At 36.5% G+C, this 10,408-nt stretch overlaps 1 protein-coding gene across 1 annotated transcript in view; it reads right to left on the bottom strand.

Annotated features, from left to right (window-relative positions):
- Window positions 1-1,227: 1,227 nt before the first annotated feature.
- LOC128666873 (myosin-6-like) overlaps window positions 1,228-10,408 on the bottom strand; it is a 252,421-nt gene continuing 243,240 nt past the window's right edge. Inside the window, exons 5-6 of the mRNA XM_053721680.1 lie at window positions 1,517-1,573; window positions 1,228-1,278 (exon numbers count right to left, since the gene is read on the bottom strand). Coding sequence (XP_053577655.1) covers window positions 1,228-1,278; window positions 1,517-1,573 — 108 coding nt within the window. The remainder of the gene's footprint in view (window positions 1,279-1,516; window positions 1,574-10,408) is intronic.

Genomic DNA, 10,408 nt, shown 5'->3' with positions numbered 1-10,408 from the left:
ATTTAGACACCACTAGATGGCAGCACTATTTCCTGTTGTGTAGTTCTCCAGACATGTGCACGCTATTTAGACGCACTGTCTCTCATACACACTCACAACACTAGATGGCAGCACTATTTCCTGTTGTGTAGTTCTCCAGACGCTACCTATCTATATATCTCTTCAACAAATGATAACATGAGAATGATGCAAATTTGATAATAGAAGTAAATCTGGAAACTTTTTCAAAATTGTATTATATATCTGAATCTGGATTACATGTCCCTTTTACCCTATGTTCCACATGTATTAACTCTACATTCAACCTCAATTTCTTGAGGTAATACAAGTAAATAGTAAAAAAAGATTTACAAGAGAATCTTAACACAGCCAACAATATTTAGGGCATCCTATACAAGATTTTTAAAAGTTTTAATATCAAAAGTGGTACTTCCGATTGAGCTAAAGAAAAAACCTTAACCTAGGAAATACAGTACAAGTGGAAATGAGCATGGTACTGCTGATTTGTGCTTTCCATTGAAAGTATAGGGCACGCTATGCAGATAGCATTTACACACATACGTCAAAATACTTTGGACCAATAAATACAGGAGATTTGCATAATCAACAAATGCATGATAAAAAGACAATGCAACAGCACTTAGGGGCATATGTATCAAGCTCCATAACCACTGCTCCATAACCTGTCCGCCTGCTCTGAGCAGGCGGACAGACATCGCCGGAAATCAACCCGATCGTGTACAATCGGGTTGATTGACAGCCCCCTGCTGGCGGATTATTGGCTGCGAGTCTGCAGGGGGCGGCGTTGTACCAGCAGCTCTTGTGAGCTGCTGGTGCAATGCTGAATACGGCGAGCGTATTGCTCGCCGTTTTCAGCAAAGTTTGGCGGACCTGATCCGCACTGTCGGATCAGGTCCGCCAGACTTTAATAAATATGCCCCATAGTCTGAACTTCAAATGAGTAGTAGATTGTTTTCTGACAAATTTCAGTTATATCTATGTCCACTCCCCCTGCATCATGTGACAGCCATCAGCCAATCACAAATGCATATACGTATATGCTGTTAATTCTTGCACATGCTCAGTAGGAGCTGGTGACTCAAAAAGTGTTAATATAAAAAGACTGTGTACATTTTGTTAATGGAAGTGAATTGGAAAGTTGTTTAAATGTGAAATCCCCTGTTTGAAGGGGGTGGTGTTGATTGCTGCGATGTCGATCTGATAGGTTCAACATTGTCTGCCTTTGTCTATTAAAACAACTTGCAATACAAAATCGCTCTAGTGCAAAAATAACAAACTACAAGTTATCAACGGCACTTTAATTGTAATCTACGCTCTTATTTTTTTACTTCCTGTGGATGCATATGATAATTTCTAATACATAAGTGAGTTTTTTTCTGAATATGTGGCGTTTTATTATTTTCTTTATATAGTTATAAGGGGCAATTACTAAAACCAGACTGATCCATGCCATTGCCAAACCCTAGTCACACATAGAATCGTGCCTTTCACTTACCTTGGCTCTAATACATTTTTCTGCCTCCAGTTCATCCTCCAGCTCTTCAATATGAACCTAAAGAAAATGTGTACAATTACTATCTATATATGATTTCAGTTAGAATATAGACAGACAGCATTATAGTTTCTTCAAAGACCCCTACATTGTGTGCTGATGAGTAGATTGTTTCAGTATCAAGTGAATGCTTATTGTTATATTTGTGTTTAATTCCTTCAAAATTAGGTGATTGATACGCATCAAGCTGCTAAACAATAGCCATGTATTGCTCAGGACAACCACATAAACGAGTGTGTGTGTTTGTATTTAAAGGGACAGGATTCCCAAAAAATGTCTTACATGATTCAAATAGAGAATATAATTTAAAAAAACTTTACAATTTACTTCTATTTTCCAAACTGCTTCATTCTCTTGGTGTTCTTTGTTGAAGAAACAATAATGCACATGGCTGAGCCAATAAAATTAAGCATACATGTGATAATCTCAGCTTTTTACAGATATTCTGCATCTGCATAAACACCAGAATTTTTGTTGTTTAAAAAGGTAGATAATCCATTTATTACCCATTCCCCAATTTTGCATAACCAACACAGTTATAATAATATACTTTTTACCTCTGTGATTACCTTGTATCTATGGCTCTGAAAAATGCCCCCTTATTTCAGTTCTTTTGACAGACTTGCATTTTTAGCCAATCAGTGCTTGCTCTTAGGAGCTTCACGTGCCTGAGCTCAATGTTATCTATATGAAACACATGAACTAACGCCCTCTAGTGGTGAAAAACTGTCACAATGCATTCAGATTAGTGGTGGCCTTTAAGGTCTAAGAAATTAGCATATATACCTCCTAGATTTAGCTTTCAACTAAGAATACCAAGCGAACAAAGCACATTTAGGGGTAGAATACTAGTTAAAAGTATCACGCTCGCACTAACTTGTACTCATATTACAAGTTGAAAGTAAACGCGACCACAGGAGAAACTAAATTTGCGCTTGACGGGTTAGCACAAATAAAGACCTTATGTAAAGGGTTAGGGCTAAAATTAAAGTTGCATTAAACACAAATTAAATACATAAAAAATACATGCACACTCATATATACACAATCTCATAATAATTATACATATAAATATTAATAACAATAAATGATAAGAGTTCAAATGTATATGGTATTTGACAAGGTGTTTGACTGCAAAGAGCAATAATATATATACATATATATATATATATATATATATATATATACTGTATATACATATACATGTCTAAATATGGAGATATATATATATATATATATATATATATAGTTACATATACAGTATATATATATATATATATATATATATACAGTAAAGATATATATATATATATGTCTATATATTTGTATATATGTATTTATATGTGTATATATGTATATAAAAAAAAATATACACATATAAATACATATGTACATATATATATATATATATATATATATATATATATATATATATATATATATATATATATATATATATATAACATGGAAGGGAACTGCACTCCAAGACCGGACCAGGTACACATCCTGTGACTCAGCAACATCCAGCCCTGGGTGCTAAATAGCACTCCAAAAAAGCTGTGATGTCACCAGAGCCACAGGCAGTTAACCCCAGTCCGGAATGGGTGCAAGAAACAAGGTAGATTACAAATAAAAAGTAATATAACACATAGAAACACCCAGCACTCACCAGCTAGCTCACAGCTAAGATAAAATCACAACTGGAAAGGTTAGTCACCGCATCTGGCCAAATGGGAAAGCTCAGGCACCACGACAAGGTCCTTTCCACTGCCTAACAGGTCCCTAACACAGCCACACCATCATGCGAGCTCACAAAGCCAAACAAACTGAGAACAAAGAAGGGGTGCACAGGTGGATGTAATCACCCAGAGAAAATACAAAACATGGAAGGGAACTGCACTCCAAGACCGGACCAGGTACACATCCTGTGACTCAGTAACATCCAGCCCTGGGTGCTAAATAGCACTCCAAAAAAGCTGTGATGTCACCAGAGCCACAGGGAGTTAACCCCAATCCGGAATGGGTGCAAGAAACAAGGGGGATTACAAATAAAAAGTAATACAACACATAGAAACACCCAGCACTCACCAGCTAGCTCACAGCTAAGATAAAATCACAACTGGAAAGGTTAGTTACCGCATCTGGCCAAATGGGAAAGCTCATATATATATTTTTTTTTAAAACACACACATTGGAGCCCTTTCCACAAAAATACCTCAAAACAATAAGACATTTTTTTTTATCTCTATTAATATTTAATAATGTGGTTTAGTGTTTTTTTTTTACTGTAAATATTTACATTCAAGTGTTATTCATATAGAGGAAATTATTTTATGTATTTTTAAATACATATTTATAATCACATACAGTATACTACTGTTTGCAGATGATACAAAAAATTGTAACAGAGTGGATGTTCCAGGGGGGGATAGACAAAATGAGAATTGATATACACCAATTTGAGGATTGGACAAATGAGTGGGATCTAAAGTTTAACACAGCAAAGTGTAAAATTGTGCATTTAGGGAGGAAAAATCCAAATGTTAATTACAGACTCAATGACACTTTACTGACTGTTACAGATGAGCAACAGGACTTGGGAATTATTATTTCAGATGATTTAAAACTTAGTAAACAATGTAGTAATGCAGCGAGTAAGGCTAGCAGAATGTTTGGATGTATTGGTAGAGGTATTTGCAGCAGAAATAGTAAGGTTCTTCTGCCACTTTATAGATCATTAGTTAGGCCTCATCTTTTGTGTGCAGTTCTGGAGGCCATATCTTCAGAAGGATATTAACAAACTTGAATCTGTACAAAGAAGGCTACCAAAATGGTACATGGTCTATAAAATAAAACTTACCAGGATAGGCTCAATGACCTAAATATGTATAGCTTAGAGGTGAGAAGGGAAAGAGGTGATATGATAGCAACTTTCAAGTACATTAACGGGTTTAGTAAAACTGAGGCTGTGGGTATTTTACATAAAATGGAAAATTTAAGAACAAGGGGTCATGATCTCAAGCTGAAGGGTGGTAGATTCAGGAGTAATTTGAGGAAGCACTTCTTTATAGAAAGAGTGATTGATTTATGGAATAAACTTCCTCATGAGGTAGTAATGACAAACACTGTGGGGAACTTTAAAAATGCATTGGACAAGCATAAGGCTATCCTACGCACTAGATAAGTTTATATTCACCTAGATTACGAGTTTTGCCGTAACAGGGGTGTGGTGCTAACGAGCAGTTTTCCCTCACCGCTCACTTGCACACAACGCTGGTATTACGGGTTTTTAGAAACCCGGCGTTTGCCGCAGAAAAGTGAGCGGAGAGCAAAATTTTGCTCCACATCTTACCTCAATACCAGCGCTGCTTACGGTAGCAGTGAGCTGGCCAGACGTGCTCATGCACGATTTCCCCATAGGAATCAATGGGGGAGAGCCGGCTGAAAAAAAAACCTAACACCTGCAAAAAAGCAGCGTTCAGCTCTTAACGCAGCCCCATTGATTCCTATGGGAAATACATTTTATGTCTACACCTAACACCCTAACATGAACCCAGAGTCTAAACACCTATAATCTTACACTTATTAACCCCTAATCCGCCACCCCCGACATCGCCAACACCTACATTATATTATTAACCCCTAATCTGCTGCTCCGGACACCGCCGCCACCTACATTATACTTATTAACCCCTAATCTGCTGCCTCCAACATCGCCGACACCTACATTATATTTATTAACTCCTAATCTGCCGCCCCCAATGTCGCCGCCACCTACCTCCACTTATTAACCCATAATCTGCCGCCCCCAACGTTGCCGCCACTATATTAAAGTTCTTAACCCCTAAACCTAAGTCTAACCCTAACCTCCCTAACTTAAATATAATTTAAATAAATCTAAATAAAATAACTACAATTAACTAAATTATTCCTATTTAAAACGAAATACTTACCTATAAAATAAACCCTAAGATAGCTACAATATAACTAATAGTTACATTGTATCTACCTAAGGGTTTATTTTTATTTTACAGGCAACTTTGTATTTATTTTAACTAGGTAGAATAGTTATTAAATAGTTATTAACGATTTAATAGCTACCTAGTTAAAATAAAGACAAATTTACCTGTAAAATAAAACCTAACCTAAGTTACAATTACACCTAACACTACACTATAATTAAATTAATTCCCTAAACTAAATACAATTAAATACAATTATCTAAAGTACGAAAAACACCCCCACTAAATTACAGAAAATAATAAAATAATTACAAGTTTTTAAAACTAATTACACCTAATCTAATCCCCCTATAAAATAACCCCCCCCCCCCAAATAAAAAACCCTACCTTATACTAAATTACAAATAGCCCTTAAAAGGGCCTTTTGAGGGGCATTGCCCCAAAGTAATCAGCTCTTTTACCTGTAAAAAAAAGTACAATACCCCCAACATTAAAACCCACCACCCACACACCCAACCCTACTCTAAAACCCACCCAATACCCCCTTAATAAAACCTAACACTAACTACTTGAAGATCATCCTACCTTGAGAATTCTTCACCTAACCGGGCCAAAGTCCTCAACAAAGCCGGGCGAAGTGGTCCTCCAGACGGGCAGAAGTCTTCATCCAAGCCGGGAAGAAGAGGTCCTCCAAACGGGCAGAAGTCTTCATCCAGACGGCATCTTCTATCTTCATCGATCTGGCATGGAGCGGCTCCATCTTCAAGACATCCGACGCGGAGCATTCTCTTCAAACGACGTCCAACTGAAGAATGAAGGTTCCTTTAAATGACATCATCCAAGATGGCATCCCTTCAATTCCGATTGGCTGATAGAATTCTATCAGCCAATCGGAATTAAGGTAGAAAAAATCCTATTGGCCTTTGCAATCAGCCAATAGGATTGAAGTTCAATCCTATTGGCTGATGCAATCAGCCAATAGGATTAAGTTGGCATTCTATTGGCTGATTGGATCAGCCAATAGAATGCAAGCTCAATTCTATTGGCTGATTGCATCAGCCAATCAGATTTTTTCTACCTTAATTCCAATTGGCTGATAGAATTCTATCAGCCAATCGGAATTGAAGGGACGCCATCTTGGATGACGTCATTTAAAGGACCCATCATTGTTCCAGTCGCCGTCGAACGAAGAGGATGCCCAGCGTCGGATGTCTTCGGACCGTCTGGAGGACCACTTCTGCCCGGTTGGGTGAAGACGTCTCAAGGTAGGGTGATATTCAAGGGGGTAGTGTTAGGTTTTATTAAGGGGGATTGGGTGGGTTTTAGAGTAGGGTTGGGTGTGTGGGTGGTGGGTTGTAATGTTGGGGGGTGTATTGTCTTTTTTTTACAGGTAAAAGAGCTAATTACTTTGGGGCAATGCCTCGCAAAAAGCCCTTTTAAGAGCTATTTGTAATTTAGTATAGGGTAGGGATTTTTATTATTTTGGGGGGGCTTTTTTATTTTATTAGGGGGATTAGAAAAAAAAGATTAGTTTAAAAAACTTATTATTATTAAAAACTTATTATAACGTATTATAACATTATTATTATTATTATTATTATTATTATAAACGTATTATTTTATTATTTTCTGTAATTTTGTGTTTTTTTCGTAATTTAGTTTATTTAATTTAATTTAATTAATTGTAGTTAATTTAGGTAATTTATTTAATTATAGTGTAGTGTTAGGTGTAATTGTAACTTAGGTTAGGTTTTATTTTACAGGTATATGTGTATTTATTTTAACTAGGAAGTTATTGAATAGTTAATAACTATTTAATAACTATTCTACCTAGTTAACATAAATACAAAGTTGCCTGTAAAATAAAAATAAACCCTAAACTAGCTACAATGTAACTATTAGTTATATTGTAGCTATTTTAGGGTTTATTTTATAGGTAAGTATTTAGTTTTAAATAGGAATAATTTATTTGATAATAGTAATTTTATTTAGATTTATTTAAATTATATTTAAGTTATGGGGGGTTAGGGTTAGACTTAGGTTTAGGGGTTAATAACTTTATTATAGTGGCGGCAACGTTGGGGGCAGCAGATTAGGGGTTAATAATTGTAGGTAGGTTGCGACAACATTGGGGTGGCAGAATAGGGGTTAATAACTATAATGTAGGTGTCAGCGATGTTGGGGGCAGCAGATTAGGGGTTCATAACTATAATGTAGGTGGCGGCGGTGTCCGGAGCACCAGATTAGGAGTTAAAAATATATTGCAGGTGTCGGCGATGTCGGGGGCGGCAGCTTAGGGGTTAATAAGTGTAAGATTAGGGGTGTTTAGACTCGGGGTTCATGTTAGGGTGTTAGATGTAGACATAAAAAGTATTTCCCCATAGGAATCAATGGGGCTGCATAGGAGCTGCCCGCTGTGTTTTTGCAGGTGTTAGACTTTTTTTCAGCCGAATCAGCCCCATTGATTCCTATGGTTAAATCGTGCACGAGCAAGCGTAAGTAAGCAGCGCTGGTATTACAGTGAGACATGGAGCTAAATTTTGCTCTCCGCTCACTTTTTTGCAGCTAACGCCGGGTTTAAAAAAACCTGTAATACCAGCGTTGTTTGTAGGTGAGCGGTGAGCATATACTGCGCATTAGCACCGCAAGCCTTACCGACAAAAACTCGTAATCTAGCCGAAAGTTTCCAATTTACTTCTATCAAATTTGCTTCTTTTATCACACTTTGCATGGTATTCTTCTTGAAGAGATTGCTACGTAGGTGTCTGGAGCCCTACATGGCAGAAATAGTGCTGCCCTCTAGTGCTCTTGGAAATGGATAACAATCTTGCATTTAGTGCTGCAAATACGTGTAAGAGCTTAAATCTCTACTTTTCAACAAAAGATACCAATAGGACAAGGCAAATTAGGTAACAGAAGTAAATTAGAAAGTTGTATAAAATTTCATGCTCTGTCTGAATTATGAAATAAATATTTTGGCTTAAAAGTCACCATTTTAGATGCACTTCTAAACAATGGTCAAGATTCATGTCTGTTTTATAGTTCTTTATTGGTTTGTCCTAAAATTTAAATTTTTAAATATATTAATTTGCACTCAATTCGCTAGATTTTAAGTTGTGTGGTATTTAGCACTTTATAAAAAAAACAAACAATAAAATAGACTCTCACACCATTTGACATCAGCAATATATGTTTACAGAGATATTCCAGAGTATTATCTCATATCTTTCGAACATCTGGGTCGTTGCTAGCGGGTAAGGGCTGCTTCCCCATGTGCTCCCTAAGTAGCTTTCCTACTCTGCCCAGACTCGCTCCAGATCTATCTAGGCCAACCTCGCCCATGCAATTATTTATTTTCTGGCAAATTTCAAAGTTAATTCTATTTTCCCTCCCCCTGTATCATGTGACAGCTATCAGTCAATCACAAAACACACACACATATATACATATATATATATATTGTGCACTTTTGCACATGCTTGCTCAGTAGAAGTTGGTTCCTCAAAAAATGGAAGCAAAATTTAAATTTTTTTAAATTGCATGCTCCATTTGAATCATGAAAGTTATTTTTTTTTTTTAAATTTAGCTTTAGTTTCCCTTTAAATACATTAAGGGCTAGATTACGAGCGGTGGGCTGTTTTGTGCAAAGGAAATTGGGTTTATCATGGCCGTTTTACAAGTGGCATATTACAAGTTGAAAGTAAATGCAAACACTTGAGCGCAATCGCGATTTACGCTCGTCAAGTTAGTGGGTCTTGAGAGTTATAGTTATGGTTAGATGAAAAAAAAAAGTGGGAAAAAAGTGGAAAAAAAATACTTCAAAAATAAATTTATACATTCATATTAACTATCGGCTAGATTCCGAGTGTTGCGTTATGAGTGAAAAAGCCTCATAACGCTGCTTTTTCACTACCGCTGGTATTACGAGTTTTGCAGGAATAGCTGTTTTTCTAGGTATAGCTGTACCACACACTTTTTTGGCCGTTACGCAACGTAACTACCGCAGCTTTCAAAAAGTCCTTTTTCAATGGGACTTCCACAGCTCCGGTATTACGAGTTTGCCTGTCCGGCCAAAAAGTGAGCGGTACACCCTATACCGTCAAGATTCGTACCGTAAACTGAAAGTCAGTAGTTATGGGTTTTATGTTACAGAGCTGTAGCATAAAACTCATAACTAAAGTGCTAAAAAGTACACTAACACCCATAAACTACCTATTAACCCCTAAACCGAGGCCCTCCCGCATCGCAAACACTAAAATAAAATTATTAACCTCTAATCTGCCGCTCCTGACATCGCTGCCACTATAATAAACATATTAACCCCTAAACCGCCATACTCGAGCATCGCAAACACTCGTTAAATATTATTAACCCCTAATCTGCTGTCCCTAACATCGCCACAACCTACATTACTGTTATTATCCCCTAATCTGCTGCCCCCAAAATTGCTGCCACTATACTAAAGTTATTAACCCCTAAACCTAACCCTAACCCTAACACCCACTAACTTTAACATAATTAAAACAAATCTAAATAAAAATTACAATTAATACTTAAATAATTCCTATTTAAAACTAAATACTTACCTATAAAATAAAACCTAAGCTAGCTACTATATAACAAATAGTTACATTGTATCTATCTTAGGTTTTATTTTTATTTCACAGGTAAATTTGTATTTATTTTAACTAGGTAGACTAGTTAGTAAATAGTTATTAACTATTTACGAACTACCTAGTTAAAATAAATGCAAACTTACCTGTAAAATAAAACCTAACCTGTCTTACACTAAAACCTACACTACAAACAACCCTCCAACAGTAAAACCCACCACCCACACATCCAAACCCCCCCAAATAAAATCCTATCTAAA

This window comes from Bombina bombina, chromosome 1, assembly GCF_027579735.1.
Source record: "Bombina bombina isolate aBomBom1 chromosome 1, aBomBom1.pri, whole genome shotgun sequence".
In the NCBI taxonomy this organism is placed as follows: Eukaryota; Metazoa; Chordata; class Amphibia; order Anura; family Bombinatoridae; genus Bombina; species Bombina bombina.
The sequence above is the reverse complement of the archived record's forward strand: the minus strand, read 5'-3'. Positions and strand labels throughout refer to the sequence as shown.